The 22596-nt window shown below is 40.6% G+C and overlaps 1 protein-coding gene across 1 annotated transcript in view; it reads right to left on the bottom strand.

The window, feature by feature from the left end:
- Positions 1 to 22250, bottom strand: part of ankfn1 (ankyrin repeat and fibronectin type III domain containing 1) — a 46252-nt gene extending 24002 nt beyond the window's left edge. Inside the window, exons 1-6 of the mRNA XM_061230488.1 lie at positions 22234 to 22250; positions 18578 to 18773; positions 15963 to 16173; positions 8940 to 9134; positions 7735 to 7848; positions 114 to 211 (exon numbers count right to left, since the gene is read on the bottom strand). Coding sequence (XP_061086472.1) covers positions 114 to 211; positions 7735 to 7848; positions 8940 to 9134; positions 15963 to 16173; positions 18578 to 18757 — 798 coding nt within the window. The 5' untranslated portion in view covers positions 18758 to 18773; positions 22234 to 22250. The remainder of the gene's footprint in view (positions 1 to 113; positions 212 to 7734; positions 7849 to 8939; positions 9135 to 15962; positions 16174 to 18577; positions 18774 to 22233) is intronic.
- Positions 22251 to 22596: the final 346 nt, after the last annotated feature.

The raw sequence follows: 22596 nt of genomic DNA, 5'->3' as shown, positions 1-22596 counted from the left end.
CAGAGGAATGGCTGACTCGGTGTTGTTGCCAATTGCGCTAAAGTCAAATGTCAGAGGCTGCCCTAGTCTAATGGAGTGGAGGGTGAAGGTAGACTGAAGACTTTGGTATTTACCGTGGATAGCCCAGTGATGGTGCACCTCAGTGACTGCACATTATCCAGAATCAGATCTCCGGCCAATAAGGAGAAGTCCTTTAAACAGCTCCATTCAACTGTACAAAAGACACAGGAAACAGGAAAATGTAGTGATGAACAGGATGTCCATGAAGGTCTTCACGAAGTGTACACAAAACGGCTATTTAGACACAACGCTTGCATAATTCAAAATTCTAAATGGTCAATTGTTCCCTCACTCATGAAGTACCTTATTGTTATGTATATGAGGATTATTAGTTCATACAGTGTGTTTTATGAACTTCTGCAGGACATTTTTCAGGACATAAATTAGTGCAATTTGAAATTATGATTTTGTGAAATTAAGGCAGTTACAGTAAGACAGAATCTTTCATGAGCAACTGCTATTTATATCAGATGAGGACTCATGCCAGCAAACAGTATTTTGAAAATGATATCTATTTATAAAATATTGTCTGCTTCGAGTGAAAAACATGTTATTCAACTCAATATGTGTTATTTCAACAATGTTTGAACAAAAAATACATAATGATCCACTCTTTCATGGGACACTTGATTTGCTGAGGCCATTGGTGGAGTGTTGACTTTGGAGATATTTCATATTTGAAAATAAATCTGTGTAGTGTTGTATGAAGGCTTGGCAGGGCTGGGGTGGGTAGAGGGGGCTTGAGGAGAGTGCTCTGTGCCAGGACCTCTGTGTTGGGTATGCCTGCGGTAAGTCAGCATTGAGCCATGTGTGGGGGATAAGCTACCTGGCTATCCCCTGCATGATTTCACAACAGCCCGGAGAGCGAGATAGAGACTCACACACAAACATTACTGCATTTTTAGGAGAGATAAACCTCAGATGTTGCACAGCATGTACCTTCTTAAATATTACCATCGATGCACTCAGACACTACTGCATGTACGCGTACTAATACATACATGTGCACACGCATGCAGGCACGGCAGGCATGAACGCACACACGCACAAACACACACACGCACGCATTCGACAGTAAATACTAATAACTGTCACTCAAAAGGTCAATGCATGGGACTGCACAATCCTCGTACACCTTAAAGGTCAGCTTTGCCCTAAGGAGATTCTATGGATGATGCAATGTCTATTACATAAACAGATGAGTAAATCTGATACAAAGGAAGATGCTTTGTAAAATGTGGTGTCCAATTGCCCCGCTTCCGTTGAAACCATGAAAAATATGAATGCCATGGGCATCATCCACATTCAACATTAGACTGTAACAGTCACCTGACTGTTACAGAAAGTAACATCAACCAGACCTAGTATAACCTAATGCAGACACAGGGCTCCGCATCGTAACCATGGAAATGTGCTGCTAAATTTAGATCAAGGCAAAGGGGGAAACAGAAAAGGGAAAACATCCATTCGCAAAAACAATAACAACGACATTCAACGATATACATTTTGATCAATGGATGACAAAAAAATCCAATGCAATCCGAGATGTGCATTTCAAATTATTGTAAATTTAATTATTGTCCAGCTGCAAAATATCTGGATGATCAATTATCCCCCTGCCTCCTCCTCTTTTCTTCCCATATACACATTGATTAGATTTTATTTTCCATTTCTGGTATCATGATCAAAAATTTAAAACATTGAATATTCAGTCTCATTCCCAATACAAATTGGAATGCGTTTAATCTGGCACACATTCATTGTCATATGAGAAAGGTTCCACCTGGATGAGACTCTTGGCTGTCACATCTCCATAGCAGCAAGGCACTCCAAAGCAAACACATTAATTTGTCGTTATGCCATGGAAATTCCTCATGAGAATCAGTGAGAAAAAAATAGTGAACCTATGCCCACAAAAAGGCTGTGGATAACTGAAATCACACTTAAACAAGGAAGTCACAAACGCCCACGCTGGCATTTAGCAAGTACTCAGATTTAGCCGATACAATAATATTTCACATTCACAATTCTGTCCTCACTTCTTGGCAAATTCAGGCTAATATCAATCAACGTTTTCTACACACCACATCCCTAAAGTCATATATTTGAATACAATGGGTTGAGCTATGAGTAATATTAATAAAAAAATATGAATTTGTAATACATATTATTGCACCATATTACTAAAGTTTGAGAGCTCAACAAATGTTTTGGGAGCATGTGGGTGTTGTAAACACCCATGACCTGTATCTAAACTCGCTTTGACCATGCCAGGAATTTTATTCTTTTTTCCCTTTTGTAAATCCTCTCGTTATGTGTTGCAGGACAGCTGTTACTCAAATCATTAGCATGGCCTCAGCTGCCCAGAGCTCACACATTTTATTAGGGATGTGCATTTTCAGTATTTTCATGTTTCGGTTACCTGCCGTCATTTAATCGATTAACCGATTAAAAATGTGATTTTAGAACTCCAATAATAGACTGTACAATCATGCTGCAATAGGCTGCACCACAGCCAAAACAATACAAGTCAGTATAAGCACATTAATGAGATATAATACTGCACAATAGGAGCATTATTTCCGGAAAATAGTAGGGCAAAAAATGACTTCATGCATGTCTATAGCAGTGTATCACCGGTAATATTTCCAAATTCCAAATATGTGTAATTCAGGCATGACACTGACAAGGGGAGATTGCATTAAATTGGCAACTCCAAACATCAATACCAAGATATTAAGCAATTAATCAAATACTTGCTGAACAACAGATATTGCGACTATATGACACTACCTGAGGAATGGCAAGGAACCTAACTCTGCTGCATAAATTAAATTCTACAACCCCACAACTCTAATCAAAATACAGAACAGTCTTAAAAACAGTTTTATAAACGTCAAAAAATATATAAATATATTATACATATATATATATATATAAACGGTAGCTGCTTCTTGAGGAAATAATTACAAATGCATCCATTTTCGTGACACTTCATGTGATTCTTACCTTCACTCAAAATGTCTAAAGCAAAGTACTAAGGCAATTAAATGGGCTGGGAAAACAAGAGACTGTCGAGGCTCGGCAGGACAAAGAACATCTCATGGTGGAGTAAGCTAACAATCACAAGACAATACCAGCTGTATTAACTGTCTTCTCTAAGCAGCTGGTATCATCATCTGTTATATTTTTAGAAACACACATCCTTGTAAATGCCCCCTTCTTCTCAAGAGATTTTGTAGTATTTTTGGAACTTCTTCAAGGTTATCAATGTTCCTGATTGACATGATTTTGTATAAACCATTTGAAATATTGTTCAAGGAGACCAGTTCAGTTCTATTTTCTTGTACTGTATAATTGCTCATAACTTGAAAGAATTCAATCAAAGTTAATGGGTACTCCATTAGCAAAGTAAATCAATTATCACAAACAGGTTACTGGTCATAGGACTATTAGGGGAACTAAGCAAATAAACACTACAGTACATTTGTCAGTATTGATACTGACAGAATGACTACCTAAAAAATGGAGGAACAGACCAGATATACCAAAGATTTCCAGTAATTTCCAGTTGACTGAGATTTATTGGTGTACATATACACCAGTCCTTTGAGAAAAGGAACAGGACAGGATCAAAATATCACATGCCCCAAGTGTCTGGAGGATAGGGGTCTTCTGATGGTAACAGAAGCCCAGATCAGTTCTGTTCCCATTCCACTCAGGGAAGCTTCTGCCTGTATACAACAAACTAAACCAGTGCTCCTTAAAATGGATACATTATGTTCATGCCATTTTTGGTGCGTAATGCTTTTCTAGCCTACTTTTATGGCAACTCTCTATAACTTGGTTAACTGTTCTGTTGCCCACACAGAGAATGTTATGCAGCCATCAGATATAATTATCATATATTATGAAGGTAAGAAGGATATAATCCAGCCAGCTAAGATACAAAAGCCAGTAAATGGTGATGAACTTGATTTTTTTTTCTTGTTCACTTCATTTGACCAGCTTTAACTGTGGACCTTAAAACGTGGTTCTGAAGAGTTGGTCAGATAGCGAGTTTAGGATCAAAGAAATTCCCTATCAGCATGGGGGCTGCTCAACTGTGAAATCTTAACTTTTTCTGAAAAAGTAAAGGGAGCTGCTTAGAGAAGGAGAGAGAGGGCAATTGACCTCAGGGTCTGGAGCAAACAGGCAAACAACACCACAGAGGAAGAAGAGAAATGCAAACAGCAGCCTACCTGCATCGCACACAATAACCTACAGTATGTGGACTAGAAACGGAGAGGTTCAGATATTTCACTGGTCTTAATGGTCAGAGGAATGCAATGTTTCTATATCTATATAGGCTCAAGCTGTTACATTATTAAATATAAACAATAAACCTTCATTCTTCTGCATCTGTATTTTATTATGAAATCAAGCTGTGTCCTCACTCCCTTCATAGTGAGCTTAAACCCAACCTCTTTCACATAGTTCTGCATTTATCTGCTTGTCAGCATGTCAAACATGTCAAACCTTACGTTTTTTTCATTTTTGATTTATTTACTTTTTCTTGGAGTTTTGGAGACTGATTGCTTCTCATTACTACCAACTGAAAATAATTGCTTATCATATGTATGTTAAGATTATAAACAGTCACAGAGATACGGATTATGCTATAGCCACAGTGGTAACACAAGGACCGTGATTGTCATTTTACAGTAGCTGATGTCACTGAAAGTTTCTCATCCACCCAGTAAACCTATTTACACTTACTGAGCACTTTATTAGGTAGACCTGTACACCAGCTTGTTAATGCCAATATTTAATCAGCCAATCATGTGGCACCAACTAAATGCATAAATGTATGCAGACATGGCCAAGAGGTTCAGCTGTTTTTCAGACCAAATGTCAGAATGGGGAAGAAATGTGATCTGAGTGACTTTGACCGTGGAATGATTGTTAGTGGTATGCAGAAGAGCATCTCTGAACACACAACGCATCAAGCCTCTAAGGGGATAGGCTACAGCAGCAGAAAAAAAAAAGAAAAAAAAAAGTCTAATAAATACCTAATAAAGTGTTCACTGAGTGTATATAGTTTCGGCAGCAGCTTGAACAAATCAAAATGACTTCTTTCAGTATGTACACTAGGGGAGTATGTGAGACTGTATGAGTAAATATTACTCAAGTAAAATAGAGTAAACATCAGCCTCAGAAAAACAGCATTCTTGTCCGCACAAAAATGCAAACCCTGTACTAATATTACTGAGGCTCATCTTCTAGACATTCTAATGAAATCACATCTAGCAAATGAATGCAATTTTAAAGCAATGATGCTAAAGTAATGCCTTATGTCTATCAAAATTATGTAAAGACAGGAGCTCTCAAATAATAAAACAAACTACTCCAAATGAAATGTTTTTTGAATCAAGACAATGAAATGAGCCAAATTATAGACACAAGCTGTCATTCAAGTGAAGCTTGCATAAAACTCTTCGGTCTAATTACAGTCTTTTTGTCGGTATACACAATAGGCAGATCTAGGTTTTCTCTTGCACTGTGGATATGCACACACTAAAAATGCATACTTCTGAAACCGTCCATGCATAAAACCAGAAAACGATGGGCTTTTTTATCCAGCTGCAGATTTCTGCCAACAGAAATCACTGTTTTTGAATGATGAGGCATCACACACCTCATTAAGACAGAATAAAGAACCTGGCCATAAAAGACGAAGTCACAAATAAACAGATTGGAAGCATAGAAACCATAAAAAACACTGTGAAAAATATGGACCGAAACAAATCCTCTTTAATTTGATACAGAACATAACTTCATTCTCCGTGGGTGACTGCTTTTCATTGTGGCATTAAGGACCACAGATCGATTCTTGAAGAAATAACCCACAGTGGGAGCTCTCCGAGCGTCATTGGGAGCTTGATGAGCTCTCTCTTGCAGACAGCTGGATGCAGCCACTCTCAGAGGTTGCCTCTTCATTGTTGACAGGAACAGAGCTTTTCACAGTCATGAAGGCACTTTAACACAATGAAAAACATGCATATGAAAAGCCGACTCACTCATAGAGCCCCCTAAAATGGCGGCTTAATCGACATGTGCTTACACATGCTCAGGCCCTGGCAAGACCGCGATGGGGGGAATGGGGTTAACTGCAGCAGCAGCCAAACTCTTCCACACCGACATTAAATAACTTTTCCATTTTGCAGCGCCACGGATTAGCGCTCGGAGTGAATTTAACGGTAGCTGGACCGAAGAGGCCAGAGACAAAGCAAAACAAACAAGCATCCTCACGGCTCCGCAAAGCAAACAGGGCCTGGAGCCTTTGAAGCGGCTGAACTCAGAGGGAGGCGCGAGTTGACCCAGCGCTCTGCTCGCATTCCTGCCCTGTCAGGGGAGAGGAGGGGCGTCCAAGCGACGGCCAGGGCTCCGGTGTGACTGAGGCTGGTGGAGAGCCAAAACACAGGCCCTGCACCACTGGGGGAGGAGGGACACCTCAGGAGCCATCCAGCACTCACAACTAAAACAAATACTGTAAGTGTCAGGGAGTCAGGCCAGGATTTGGGTCCTTCACCTCATAACCCCAACCTGGACTCATTATCTCTACAAAGCGGATTTATCTTTCGTTTAACTACTCTCCATTACGTTTACAAATCACTGGGCAAACTCACTATGGACTTACAGGTTCCAGTCATTTCTAGCACTGTATTTCTAGACAATTCTGCAGGCAAGACTGCAGGCAACATCATCATCTTTTGTTTCCCTGTATATCAATTAAATGCAGCTACACAGTTAATACCTAAGGGACAGGGGGGGGGGTCAGTTTTGCACATTCAGTGAAGTGGCATAAACAGTGTTGTCCTAGTTTGAAATCCAAGGAGACAAGAAAAAAAGGTTGCTCACCCGGATGATCTGCACACAACTTTTCAGAAGGAATGACTTTCTGAAGGGCCCTTATTGCTTCAAATAACGTTCTGGCATTATATCTGTCCAACGTCAGTGTGACTACTACTGGGTTGCTCATACAACATTTTTCAAGGATTTCAACTTGTAATTGCAAGAAAATGTTCCACTGGTTAAAAATACCACTGTCTTGAATGTGTCATTGAATGCTAAGGCCAAACTGAGTAACTATGCAGGAAGAATGAATCAGGTCTGAAGACTCATGACCATGTTGTAACAATTAATTAGGAGCCACTCAAATTACCTGTAACTGTTCCAAAGATTTGGCTTTAGGACTATACATAAGGAAGGGAAAAAGACCACCCAAAGCTTCAAAGACCGTACTTTTTGTTGTTTCTGTTAATAATTTAAATAGCAGTGGCAAGTCTCTGTGTGGCTCACTGAGGAACTGGACTCACCCAGCCAGATTCCTCTCTAATCGACAGACAAGCAGTTCAGTTAAACCTTCTGTCATTCCTCGAAAAAATGTCTTTGCAATAACAATAAAAAATATTCCATCATTGTTTAACAGGAACAAAAAAAATATAGGGAAACTCTAGTCTTCTGGTATAGTCTAGCCGGCATATTTGGTGTGCCAGTTTTGCCCACTTTCCATTTTGGATTGTTAGTATTGGCATTTCTAAGCTGCAGATGATCTTGTGTCTGTTGTGTGTATAAATGTGCGTGTGAGCGAGTGCACACAAAAACACACACAGAAAGCTAGTGTAGCAGTACCTTTGTATTTGGTGACCACTGCAGAGTTGACGCTGTGGGGCTCGTGAAAGGTGACAGTGAGTGATGTGCTGCTGGTCACACTCAGACGCACACTGGCCGGCGCCTCTGGAGTCCCTGGGTGGGGAACAAACAACAAGAGGTTAATCTAAACAGAGCACTGCCCCACCCCGCGTCACCGCAAAAACAGCAAACGGCCGTCAGACCGCCCACTTCAGAAGCCTGGCGCGAGACAGACTGCGCGTGAACAAGGCCATCCAAAACGCTACGCAGCGTCGACACAGCCCATTCACCACATCTCTCGCTCAGTCCTATTAAACAACTTCAGCTTCGCCAATTTAAAAGAGTGTTCGCGTCTTAACATTTTAATCACAGATTTAATTGAGGTCAGCCATTACATGTACAACTTTCAAATAGAAATATTGTTGGGCATAATCTATGGTGCCAACAGTAACTGTTTAACAGATTTAGATAAATTGCTCTGGTTAATTGGAATCTCATTGTCTGACTAGTGATTAACACTGTATGGGAGCACACGGCCAGAAAAGCTGCAGTCAAGACTCTCTCCTTTAATCCTTGTTTTGGCTACTGCCAGTCTGCATCTCCTGGTCTGTTTGTAACTCAAGCCTGCATACCACAACTAATTACGTCACTGAGCTTCCCTCCAATCCCCCTGATACCTCAGTGAAAAATGGCAAATCCCCAAAGCAATTTGATCCTCATTATGGATGTCTGAGGCAGCTCATTACCGATTCAGAAAGGGATTCTTGTGCTGATTTAGACAGAAAAGCCACAAAGTACCCTGGTTAACAGACCAACAATTACCTGGGTGATCAGGGCAATTGAGTATACACAGCAATGTTCCACCAGGAGATTCAAACAGTATTAACTGCATGTGCAACGGATATGTGAAGTCTAGCAGAAAATTCCAATTAAGCTTCAAATCCCCCCTAATTGTACACCTTTCATACAGTCACTAATCAAACAACAGAACAGAGCTGGTTGTTCATGGTTAAATCAGTGCGGGAAATTATTAATGTCATCACGAATGGCCTTCTTCTGAACATCAACAACACAATTAATCTAAGAATATAATACAAATTCTGAATAATAGTGCTTACTGACTCCACTAATATTAAAATTAAAAGTAAGAAAATTGTCATTATCTTGGTTTGGGCTGACGCATCAGCACTGAAGGTCCCACTCACTTGCGTGCTCAAAGCCGGTCCTCATGCGCTTGTACAGCTTATATCTCCACTCCCAGGCCTTGAGCTGCTTGTCCTTGTCAGAGCTGTCTAGGCTCAGCCCCTCACTCTGCACCTGAGCTGACAGCTCGCTCACCCTCCTGCCTGCCTCCTGGACCAGAGTGGAGAGGTGCCCCGCCCGGCTCTCCAGACTGACAACTGAAAGAGAGCAGGGCAGCAGGGGACATGAGGCACAGGTAGAACACACTTCAGTCAGACAGTCCTACACCAGACCTGGGCCAAGAAAGGTCAAGTCACTCCCTTCTCAAAAGGGGGTATCTCTGTAGACATTTCCACTGATTATGGCTGTGTAAAGGTGGCAGGAACAAACAGTCTTTGGGAGTCAAGGGTTACTGTAATGGAGGAGATTCCAGAAGGTCCTTTACACATTATACATCAATATATGCTGTGTCCCACTGTGCATCAATATGTTTCTCAACAAACACAGTTTCGTTCTCGACTTCACTGGTAAAGGATTTCCACAATCATAATTTTCATGTTTGAATCCAAGCTCAGACTTGGCTAAAAAATGTGGAGCATCAGAAAAATAATCTGTGAGGAATGGGAATAATGCTCTCTCCTTTTATATTCAAAACTCAATTTAGAAAAAAGTGAAATAAAATCGTAAGCAATCGATATTCAAGTAATTGAAAGAAATCAATATTGGAACACAGTATGAAACAGTGAAGTATTTTTGTACTGAGCGACACTCACTGGCAAAGCATTCAACTTGTTTGGACATGAAATTCGACCCTCTGACAAATATAAACAAATATTTACAGAAATCGCATCTGAAGCCAAAAGTATACATTTTATTCCTAAAATGGCTCATATTTATATTCCCATTATGACCCCTAATTTCTTTTCCAAGCAAGAGACCCATTCCTTTGTATGGAAATGGCCAAAATTAAATTGTGTGCTCCATAGACGCACAACCTGGCTGTCAGTTACCTGCTCTTTAATATTTGTTAAAGGTACAGGAATAGAAGCATCACGAATCACACAGTGGCAGTACAGTATGTCCAAGAGCCTGAGAACAGCAGCTGCTGTATTTTTCTCAGTAAAAACCACTGTTTATTTGGTTCACTCATTAATGAGTCATGTAACTGTCCAAGCTGCAGCTTTAATGACTGAACTGTCATCTTTGTGCAAGACTACAGTACATTACCTTTTGTCATCGCTGATTAGGCACATAATGTAAGAAGCCCCCCCCCCCGCCCTTCCATGGAGAGGGCTGTAACAGCTTTTTGGTAAAACTTAGATCACAGATCTTCATTAACATCTTAAGATGTTCATTAAGGTCCAGACTCATCCATCAGTAGTTTTGGGTTGGAGCAGCCTGTGTGTTCTGTAATGGCTTCCCACTCCTAAGGGACTCCTTTCCTATTCAGAGAGATGATACAGCAGTCCAACTGGTATGCTCTTATTTTGTTGGATTGTAGTTAATTTCCAATAAACCAGGGGGATGTGGAAACGACGAGAACAGTAGATCACCCAAGAATGGCCGTGATGTCATGAAAACCATGGGACACATTTCAAGTAAAATATAAATCAGTATTTCGATGTGAATTACAACAAGCACTGACAGCCTCACAATGGTTATAATGTTAACAGGGAGATGGCATGGAAAATCACAGTACATCTGTTCTAAAGCAAATACTAGTGTATTTGCTAGCCATTTTGGATTTACTGAAAACAAAGAACTGGTTGCACACTTGGGCCAGAGTCATGTTCCGTATTTGCTAGATCAAAAGATAATTTAAAGTGAGGCATTGTGTATGATTCCATGGTGAAGAGAATATCACTTTCCAAATTGCGTTCCTGTAATTTTTCACAGGAATATTTATAAATGAGAGATTACTGGAGAGAACAGGACTGCAGGACCTTACATATTCAAGGCCATGCAGAAATCCTGAAAGCCACAGTATGCAAGAGGATAGGTATGCAAACCATAAAATTCCCATGATAAAGGTATAAAATATTAAAAAACCTAACAAATTCTGACTGCTTTAGAGTACTGAGAAACTGCTTGCAGCATTTTGACACTGGAGAGTTCTTGCTTTTGCACAGAAGCAATCAGCATCTTTGACAAAACAGTCCTAAGAGAAGATGTCAACAGCTTGGAATTTAAAAATATATATATACATACATTGTGATGCTTATGTGAAGGAAGGTGCTGAATGTTATATTACTCCTCCAAATAGAGCATATTCTATAAATCATGTTTCATACTGGTTCAGACATTGCTCACTTTCACCTATTTTTTGTCCTGAACTTTAAAGACCGTGTCTGTCAATGGCACAGGAAGAGCATGGAGTATAGTTCCAACAACAGTTAAAAGCACAGTCACACAAATGTCAAAATAGTTTTGACATAAAGGGCAAATGCTTTCCACAAAGCTATCAACATAACCTACTACAGTATAACACCATATCCTGCTTTTGGATAGTAAACATGGGTTGACTCAGGTTGAGTGCTTGTTTTACACATGCATGGTTTGGGGGAATTGAGAAGTTGTCTTGGAAACATACGTATGTCCTTGTGAAGGCATGGAGGATATAATTTGAGATTTGAGTTGTCCATTGCACTCACTTTAGTTCTTTGAATTAAGCTTGACTCACATTCATAGCAGTACAACACTAGATACAAACACAGGATACAAAAAACAAAACAAATTATGTTAGTATAGTACAGAATAATTAAACATTTAATGTAGTATACTGTGACTGAAAATGTAAGGTGAAAATGACTTTCAAAATTGTGACATTTTTTTCTTAAACTAAGTTCCTCAAATTGAGCTACACAGTTATATGTTCAAAACTTCCCTGTACCAGACAACATGCTTAATTTGCAGGGAACATTCTTCAAATAACACCCATTACAATTATATGATTTGATTTTGGGCATTCTTAATTTTTAATGTGGAAATAGTCGGCTTTTCCCTGGGATTTGTAGGGAAACAATATTTTTGGACTTTTTGGATTTTTGGTCTGCCTGTCTTTGCACCCATCACTGTATTCTTTTGCACTGTGACCTTTTCTGTGCTGTGAGTGTGCTTCGATTTAGCTGCCTGGAGTGTTTAAATATTCCAAAGTGCCTGTCTCTGCCAAAATATTGAACCTCATCAATGCTGACTTCTTCTAAAAGGCTCATAATAAGGATTTATCCAGCTGTCCATGGGACGCAACGAGGACAACAGTCTCCCATGCACAAATGTAATGTTTCCCAAATGCCTCTACTTCTGCCTGTATCCAATTATTAAGACATCTCTCAAGAGGGACCCAAGAGAATGAGTTCCTATTTCAGCAGGAAATACAGGCAAACACACTCAAAATCTGCAGGTCTCTGTATAAATGATGTTATCATGGTTAAGTACGCAATTAATATCCAAGTAAATATTTAGTCAATGTTTTATATTTAATATTTGTTTTCACTGAATACTGCTGTCCTGATAATCTGTTCAGGGACTATATTTGCTTCAGTCTAGTTTCTTTGCTTTCAGGAATAAGCTTTTAATGTAGCTCAATATCAATTCAGCTGTTATACAACAAAATACAACACTTCAAGTGCATGTGTTTTAGCTTTATCAAGGCCAATAAAATCACTGGGCTGAAATGACAAAAACATACACATGGAAAAATGTCTTTAACAATACCAGTTCACTGCATAAACTGTAGAAAGGGATACTGAACATGTTCTTCCAGACCAAACTCATTGTCTGGCGTATTCGTGGCGGAGTTGCAGTTAGGAAAAAAACACTTATTCATTCATAATTTAGTGCTGCTCACATCATATCTCAGTTTCAACAGTGTCAGTGGGAAATACCTAACAAATTGATTGTCATGATCGACAGAGAAAAGCAGAGGGCAAGTTTAAAAGAAAACTACATGCTACTGTGCTCCTGAGAGTTTCTGGGGCATAGTGATGTTGTTATCCAGCAGTAGGACATAAAGCCCAGAACAACCAGTGTCATGGTGGCTGTATGCTGGCCAGGGATTGAGCTACAGTACGGTCAGAAATTACTGTCATTGCGCAAATTCTTACGTAGCACTGCGTGACCTGCAGTGTGAAAAACAGCAGAAGAGTGCATGCTTGCAGGTGCAACATTAGTAGCCATGGGAAGGTTTGTGGTCTTTAAATGCTGATGTTCCTTGGTGGCTATTTGTTTAATCGCAGGTATTACAGAGAAAATAACCTTCAATGATGTTTACATATATAGATTTAATCCTTTCAAACAGAAATGTAACATTTCAATGGCATGGTGTTTTCCAGGCCATTTGAGAGTCCATTCAATTCTCAGCAAGCAAACCTACTGATATCCCGAGAGCAATTTCAGTGGATTGAAGCCATGTACAGTGCAGTATCATTTTGAAAGAAGAGCAGTGAGCACTGGAAAGCCCTGTAATCATTGATCAAATAAGAGTGCTGTGGCACTCTTACTTGAGTTCTGCTAAAGAAAATGTTTGGTCTGGAATAATCTTTTTATATCTAGTATGTTTTGCTAAACCCAACCTACCTGCAGCAATGCTAACTTGAAAAATAAAATCCACAATCAACCAACACAAAACTGTCTGAATAGAGGAGCCTCTAAACATGTATAGCACATCAATACTGTTTAGGAATGCTTCGGTTAAATCTTCCATTAGTTGTAAATTGATTTATTTTGCTTCATGTATTATGTTAAGATCCCTTTTGAGAAAAGCCAAACTGCAGTGTATCGATCTTGTAAATATTAATGTGCTGAGGGGGTTCAGTGAAAATGGCAAGAACACATGACAATGCAAGTCAAATAAACTGAAGAGCACAACTAGTTATTACATATAGATGATTCTTGAAAGATGTCGTCATGTCATCTTATTAAAAATTCCAAGGGAATATACACTCAGTGAGTCTTCTGCTGCCGTCACCAATCCACTTAGAGGTTTGACGCGTTGTGTGTTCTTCATACCACTGTTGTAATGTGTGGTTATTTGCATTATGTCATCTTCCTGTCAGCTTTGACAAGTCTGGCCATTCTCCTCTTACGCCTCTCATTAACAACGCGTTTCTGCCTGCAGAACTGCTGCTCACTGGATTTTTTTTTTTTTTTCACCATTCTCTGCAAACTCTAGAGACTGTTGTGCATGAAAATCCCAGGAGATCAGCAGTTTCGGAGATACTCAAACCACCCTGTCTGGATCACGTCTTTCTCATTCTGACATTTGGTCCGTAAAACAGCTTAACCTCTTGACCATGTCTGCATGCTTTTATACATTTAGTTGCCGCCACATGATTGGCTGATTAAATATTTGCATTAAAAAGCTGGTGTCCAGGTCTACCTAATAAAGTGCTCAATGAGTGCATATTCTCCATATTGGAGGGGCAAATCAGATGGTGAAATGCTCCTTATTCAGCATCAGTCTCAATTTGTTTGCAAATGAAGTCAAGTAAACTGGAAAAAAGACAGAAAGGAAAAAAGGCCTTTTGGCTGCTGTCTGGAACACACAGGACTGTGTTTGGCCTCATAGATTTGTCATGGTAAAATGAATGCCTGCCTTGCCAGTCCCTCTTAGACTGTGAATACTACTGCATGTTCTTTCTAAGCCTTAGTCATGAACCATGACAGAAAAATAAACAAATAAATACTTTGCTAAGAAAACCTCTTTCATTGGGTCGTTATGTTAGACCAGACCTCTGGGGAGGGGAGGCCTCCAGGATAAATGATAAAGTAAGTGTTGTAGACCCAGAAAAAGCAATAAAGGTCCTTCCTTACTTGGGGGTCTAAGCTGCAGTGGAAAAGGTGGCAATATTAGACGCCTTGAGGTGCAATTTCCTGTGCTCTGAAGATTGACATCTGGGCACTAAATGTGGTTAATTGAACTAACTATAAATTAATGGGCAAGTCTGCCGATAGTGACCTGACACACACAGTTCTCATTGTTGGGTGGCTGGGAATGTCCTAAATATAGGCATTGTGGGGCCCCAGTAATCATCATAAATTTGTGATGTTCTAACCCCAGGTAGGGCTTCTAAATTGTCAGGACCCTGGTTGATTGATTTACTTGGCACTTCTGGAATTACATAAATATAATACATAATGCCCCGGAGGAAAAATATGTTCATGTTTATTTTATGTTTGTTTACAACGATCAGATTGTACCGTGCAGAGTGTTAGTTTATAAACCAATTGCCAGCAAGGTACAATAAATCACTTAGTATAATTGCCACACGTTACATGCATCATTGGAAAAGTTAAACCATTAAATGACAAACCATGTTAAGTTTTCAGAAGACAGATCTCACCCCACACCCCTCCACTTCGACACACAACGTCTCCACTACCGTACTTAATGTTTCATGTCAGACAACATTTTGTAATATAGAGAAGCACTGACTAATTTAAACACTGAGGTCTTGTGGGTTTTTTCCTTCTGCTGTCGAAGGAGGTAAGAAACACCTGTCAAACCACTGCCACTGGGGTCCACACCCGAATGTGCCAACCAGACAGAGTGCTTAATGCCTTTTGGACGTACAACTGGCCTGGACTGCTTCTGCAGCCAAGAGCTGATCTGTATAATAAACATTTCAGCTTAAAAAACATCAACCGAAAAGGGCTTATTAACCACTCAATACCACTTTGCAAAAGCAACACTGATATATTGAGCTTCTGTTGAAAATTCTGTTGATTCTTGTTGAAATGTCTTTACTGAGAAATCAATCCTTTGTAATTATATATTTTGTCAAAGGTTTTATGCTGAAAATGTGAAATAAAATATTCTTAAAAAGTATCCATGGAAAAATACAAGACAGAAAAGGGAAACCAAGACTTGGTAATTGGAGTCCTATCACTGATTATCTGCAATCAACATTACTTCAAACAAAAAAGCAGCAAATCAAATCGTGGACTCCTGACACAGGAAGTGGGTCTTGTCCTCTGCAATGCACATTCACTAAAACAAAAGAAGCAGTTAAGTGTGGCGACTGCTTCGACAGGAAGTGGTTACTCACAGTGTGGGCTTTCCTGGGCCCCAGCCTTGAGCAGAAGTTTAGCCACAGGCACGTTGTTGGTCATGATGGCTATGTCCAGTGGGGTCAGGCCCTCGCTGTTTGGTGTGTTGAGGTCAAGCTCGTCTGCGGTGTACTGATACAGCAGGATTTGTACAGCGTCCAGGTCCTGCTGCTCCACAGCGTCAAAAAGAGCTTCGCTGCTCTGCATGTTCTGCCGCACACAACCAGGGAACACCAACACAACAGGTCTTTTACTCCATCGGTAGAAGAAAACACACTCATTCTTGAAATGCAAGCACCTTAGAAGACACAGCTAGTTCGTCCAAATCTATTACTTTCTACAGAAGCTCATGTGTTTACAACCGATCATGGTCCAATAGTCTAAAATTCATTAAAGACATATTGAGCAATTCAGTTAAGATTGAGGACCGCAAAAAAGGAGTCAATTTGGCATGCTAAGTACATTCAATTACCTTTAATTCAGTACACATGACAAGGTTTATTTAGCACAGAACAATTTTAGCAGAGATGATGAAACCATTTTGCCAAAAGGCTTTGTAGAAAACTGCTGGTAGTACTATCATAATATAGGTGTAGCTGAGGCCTGCCACTCAAAACACGATGTCAAAATGTGATGTCAAAATACACTAAGTTAAAAAATCTATTTAAATCCTTCACTAATTTTGCTGAAGTGACACATATTTTCTGTGATCCACTATCTCCATCTCTTTTGTGAATTGCTGAATGTTGCTGTACTCTTTTATACACAAGGCTGTCCATTACAAATTACTAGTCAATTAACAAATAATTGGTAGAGTAATCAGGAAACTTGAAATAATTTCATTAAATACTAATATTAGCATAAATATTTCCTTGAATCCAATGTCAGCAGTAGGATGCTTCTTACGCCCTCCCTCTTGATCACATTTACATTAGCAGAAATGCAGACAGTTTTTGTGAAAAAATGACATTTTACAAACTCAATACGTTTCTCAGGACCTTCTTATGACATGTAAAGGGACAACAACAATTTGGTGGTTTACAGCAAATAATACAATTCAAGTAACTCCAAGCAGTTTGGACAGAAACTCAGCAAAAAATACCCAGCAGCCTCTTTCTTAAGAAAGTATTATTTAGCAGCCCTTTTATCTCCAGAGCAGACTGAATTGTTTGCGGCATGGATTCAAGTAGGTGCTTGAAACTGGAGGTATTCCTTCTGGTCCATGCTGACTTGATAGCATGTAGTCCTTATCTTTATCCCTAAACTGCACTCTTGGATTGAGATTTTGGGACTGTGCATGCCATCAGAGTAACCTGAAGTCACGGTCATGTTTGTGGAACCAGCAATTCAATGTATCCAACTGAAAAAGGGTTGGCTGAGGCCATAAATGGATGCACATGGCAAACAACAATGCTTAGGTATGCTGTGGCATCCTCAATTGGTATTAACAGGCCTAATGTGTGCACATGTCCCCACACCATTACACCACCACCACCCTGCACGGTCGACGCGAGGCAAAATGGATCCATGGATTCATGCTGTTTACGCAAACTTCTGACCCTACCATCTGTATATCTAAGAATAAATTCAGATTCGTCAGACCAGGCAACGTTTTTCCAATCACCGTTTGTCCAGTGCCTCATCTTCCTGTTCTCATGGCCTGGCTGAATACTCAATTCTGATTGGATGGAAGGTGTACATTATTTTTACAAAAGCTGAATCATGGTTCTAAACATACATGGTCTGACTCATTAAAATGAACAAGGACAATGATGACTTTCTCGATTATTGTCATAAATTGCTAGCAAGCCGACTTTTAAGACTGACAATATCATTCAGTCTTGTATCATTCAAGCATTGCCAACTGTCCCAGTGCCGTAATTGGAAAATAAAAGACGCATTCTGTATTGAACTCGTACATGTTTTGTTCCATATCTTTGACAAAGATTACGTTTATAGCTGGATAGTCGGTGTGATAAACATACTTTTTGACATACATTTTGACCTAAAACCGAACGGAATGTTAATATTGGCTAGGTAACGTGAGTGATACATACTGTCGCATGAAGCTAGTTTATCTAACCTGGCTGAGAGGGACTACAAACACGTATACCTCTCAGGTTTTGCGATATTTACTGGAATACTTAAGCAGCGTTTCCATTGCAGTAGATAGGGCATAACAGTTCATCATTGACTATTTCTTCTTCTCTCCCTTGGGCATGATGTCACTGGCTTTAGTAATTCAATTAGTTTAATTAGAGAAGGGGGAAAAATCTAATAAGTGATAAGCTGAAGGCTGTGCTGTGTCACCACAGGCAGTAACAGGACCGCAAGACGGCTGACACTACGTCCTCCAGAACATGCTGTACAAAACTGCTAGCACTGGAAGATGCTCCAGACCCTGAAGCGTGAAAGAAGGTAAGCAGGAGGCTGGAAACGCTGCAGATGAGTCACAGAAGTGCCGCATCATCTGGTGAGGAGTACAACATGTTGCTGTCGGGAGACGACATTTATGGCTACAAAAATGTTCCGTAATCTGCCTCACGCTGCTCCTGCAGTTCCACTCCCCAGTGTGCGCTCAAAACACTGAAAAAGCACAAGAAGCGTGGGGTACACTCACTGAGGCTTTGCGCAAGCGGTCTGAGCGGCCGAAGAAGTAGGCCTCTTCGAAGGAGGAGTGGCTGCCCTTGAGCTTCTCAGAAAGGTTGCGGTAGAGGCGCTTGGCGGCGCTGGGAGACGCAGGTCCACCGCTCTTCTTGTGGGACAGCTGAAGGTTCTGCATCTGCTGCGTCATGCTGGCGGAGAAGTTCCTGGGGAAATGAGACAAACCTAAATGAGGTTACAGGGTATTACATCAAACTCAAACTGATTCACAAAACAAGAACAACTACAGACGTGTCGTGTCATTCACTTGCATTGAAAACGTTTTCGAATATTTACATTCACATTCACATTTCAAGCATTTAGAAGACACTCTTATCTAGAATGACTTCAAAAGCAGCCAGCTTAGATTCCTTTAAACACAGTCCACATTAAGAACTGGGTATTTACTGAAGCAATTCAGGTCAAGTACTTTGATCGAGGGTGCAATATCAGTGTCCCAAACGAGAATTGAAGCTGCAATCAGTTCCCTAACCTATAAAAGCCACTGTGGTCGAACAAAATGCTGTTTAATCTAAGTAACCCACACATCCATATTTTTTAAACGTATACAACACACATGAAAAGACAGACCACACCTGAATCGTTGTTTTCAGTGCCCATTAATTTATTTTTATAAAGCAGCAGTCATCATTATAAAAAAATAAATAAAAACGGCGATGATAATTTATCATTAAATAAACAGAGGGTGAATTGCGTGGATAGAACCCATATGACCTCGTGATATACTGTCAAATTATGTCTTTATTACTTTTGTGCCCTGGTTTCCAGATGTGTAGCATGGTGGATAGGAGTCTGTCTCCCACCGTAGCAATACCGTGGGTGTTAAAGAGATCTGAGAGCACTGAGCAGGGAGAGAATGGGCTCTTGACTGAGAGAAAGCTGGCACTGTTATATAACAGGCATAAACCACTAAAAGACACTCCCTGGTGGTACAGACACTCAGAGAGCGAGGATCCATGATTTACATGTGTAGGATAAACAGAATTATAGTTATGAATCATAACAATGAGGACTTTTATAGTGCCATCGCTGTGTACATGCATGTAGAACACTTGAAAGACTGGAGCTTTGAGGACCTGCCAGAGGAGTTCATCATATCCTAGCAGACTACCTTTGCTATTATGGTTTTTTCTGTCATGCCATTTCCTATGCTAAGAAAGGCACTTTTGAAAATCTGGACAATCTGTTCAGTTTCCTAGCCATGAAAAAAAACAACTGATAGTACTTCCCAGTCCCAGACAGGTTGTCAAAACAACCTGTCTGTATCATAATGTATTTGATTTGTTTTAATTTTTAATTTTTAATGTTTGTTCCAAGCGTAATACATCCACTCCATTCTTAGTAGTTCCCTTGAGAATTTGCAATAAAGACCAAGTTAATACATAGTGACATTTAAAACAAATGATAAACACAGTACTGTACGTTTCTTGAAATCCCTAGCACAGTAATGCTTTAAGCTTATTGTGACAGTGTTGGACACTGAGAATATTTATGAGTAAAGCTTGAAAATGCCAAATGTCAGATATGTCCATTATTTAATGGCCTATGGTGTAATCTCCATAGCTTACACTAATATTAAAGGGCACCATGCTGAAAGACTGTATTTCACATCATGCTAATATTGATTTCCATTTCTATTTTGCCTTTGTTTTCTTCATATCCGTTTACAAATGTGTTGCAAGTGGGCGTTACACAAAAACCCACTGAGAACAAACTGTTCCTTTTTTAAAGTTTTATAGCACAGGTACAACACCTAAAATGTTTCACCATCTGGTACAACACCTTTGGTACAGCAATGCAGAAAAAATATACATCGACATGTAGCAGGCATATGATATCAAAGCCAGCTCATCATTCAATTAACACCTCAATGAAACCTAATTAAGAAAACTGTATCACTGTTGGAAAACAGAATTACATGTCCATATAGGAAATGCTGCTCAGCTAACTACTGCTACAAAAAAAAAAAAAACACACCGAAGACGTCTTCTGAGGAGCAAGCTGACGCAGTGCTTCAACGGAAGAGTGCTTTCACTAGAAGCTGATTGCACGACCCTAATGTGTTATGAGTTAACGCGTAGCAGAGGCGGATAATAAAGTTGTGCGCACCATATGAAAAGAGCGTCTCAAACAGGGAACAGGTGCCTCTCCAGCCCCGCTCGTAATTCAATCTGTGAGGTGTCTGGGAAGACAAAAAATGAGAGCGTCCTTCCATCTCGTCTCCCAATGACCAGAGCTTAATCCAGGGCGAGCGCATGCGAGAGGACACTGAGCGTGCTCCGTGGGTGTGCGGCAGCCTTCAGGGGCCATTCTTATGGAGCTGCTTCCTGTGCTGTACAGGTCCGTCTGTACTGCTGTCTCTTTTGTGCTGACCTGACTGAAACTCTTTCCACACATGTTGCCATGAACAGGCTTTTCCTCAGTCAGGACTGAGTACAGTTGAAGCACGAGTACGGACTGCTGCAGCAGGTCTGTTTTCACAGCCACAGGGAGACATGGCACACAGCACACATGGGTGCAGGCACACACATAAACACACGCATACACACACACGCACACACACACACACCACAGAACCACAGCAAACACACTGTAGAACAATCAAAACTTGTCTATCTTTAATAGAGTGTAATTCATTCCATATAGATGCCACTGAAAATAATGGTTACGTCAATCACTTGTCTGCTCTTGAAGATTAAGCCCCTTCTAATCAAACCGACAAGATGCAATAATAAGTGGATATAAAAAATACCAATCATAATTAGAAATACAAGAACTAGATAAGTGAGTTTTGCATTTCAGGAGAAGATTAGAGTAAATTACTATGACACAAGATCCACATCAAGGGAAGAAAATTAATCAAATGAGAAAGAAGTGGAGGAATTCAGAATTATTATGATCATTCTTCATTTGCTTAGTAGACACACATCCCTATTCATGGAATCTCACATAACTTCACCTTATTACATTTTACACATTAAGCAATTTATGGACTCTCAAAGTGCCCAGACAGTGCCCCATAGGGCTCTCCATCCTGTCAGGCACTTGTTGCTTGCAGTCTGTACCCAATGCACCACACTGCTTTTCAGTACAGACGCACAGACTGCTGAAAGTCTGTTTGGGTCTGAAAACTCATGGAAAATGTCAAAACGGACAGATTTGTGACTGAATCTTTCATAAAATACGTCAGAAGCAGTTCAACAGTCTTTCTGGGAATAGCTGAGATCAGAGCCACTGCAGTGAAATTAAAATTACAGCCCTGCAATTAAAGTGAGCCCTCTTCACTGCTACCAAAGGTCCACTCTGTCTAAGGGGTAGAGCGCAGACACTGAGCAAAGCGCAACACAATGACACCGTTGCTCACTGTCTTTTCATGTAAATAACACAATTTTTAAAAGGAACCATCTTATTTCTATCGCACAAACACACCAATTGTAAGTAACTTTCCAGGGCTACAGCTCTGAAGAACAACCTGTTACATGCACTGCCTTAAATAATGTTCCTGAATTATTTCCATCTGATCCACAGTAAACCAGTAAATCCAGTTTCCCGAGCCATAGGACAGGAATGTGCGTGGAAGCAGGACACGGAGGAAGAATCGCTCACCTGTCCAAGCTCTGGGAATTTCCAGGAGAGCCAGCGAGGAAGAGGGGTCTGAAGTCCTTGATCAGTGCATCGCCCTGCCTCTGGTTGAGCCTCTGAGCCAGCCGGGTGATCTTGCTCTCTGACCTGCGGGGACGCAGAGAGGAGCGAGTCCTGTCACACGTGCGGTGGGGGACATCAAAGCCGGCGGTGGTGGCCGTGGGCAGCCCGCGCGGTGGCAGGGACGGGCACCTGTAACTCCGCAGCGCTCCGAGCGTGCATTTCCAGCGGCGCGCGCGCCCGAACGAATCGGCAGGCGGGGGGCGGGGGGGGGGGAAGAGAGTCCTCCACAGAACGGGGGGGGGCGCGTGGATGAGCAGCCTGTCT

Source organism: Conger conger, chromosome 2 (genome assembly GCF_963514075.1).
Source record: "Conger conger chromosome 2, fConCon1.1, whole genome shotgun sequence".
In the NCBI taxonomy this organism is placed as follows: domain Eukaryota; kingdom Metazoa; phylum Chordata; class Actinopteri; order Anguilliformes; family Congridae; genus Conger; species Conger conger.
Note: the sequence above shows the minus strand (reverse complement) of the source record. Positions and strands in the feature narration are given on the sequence as shown.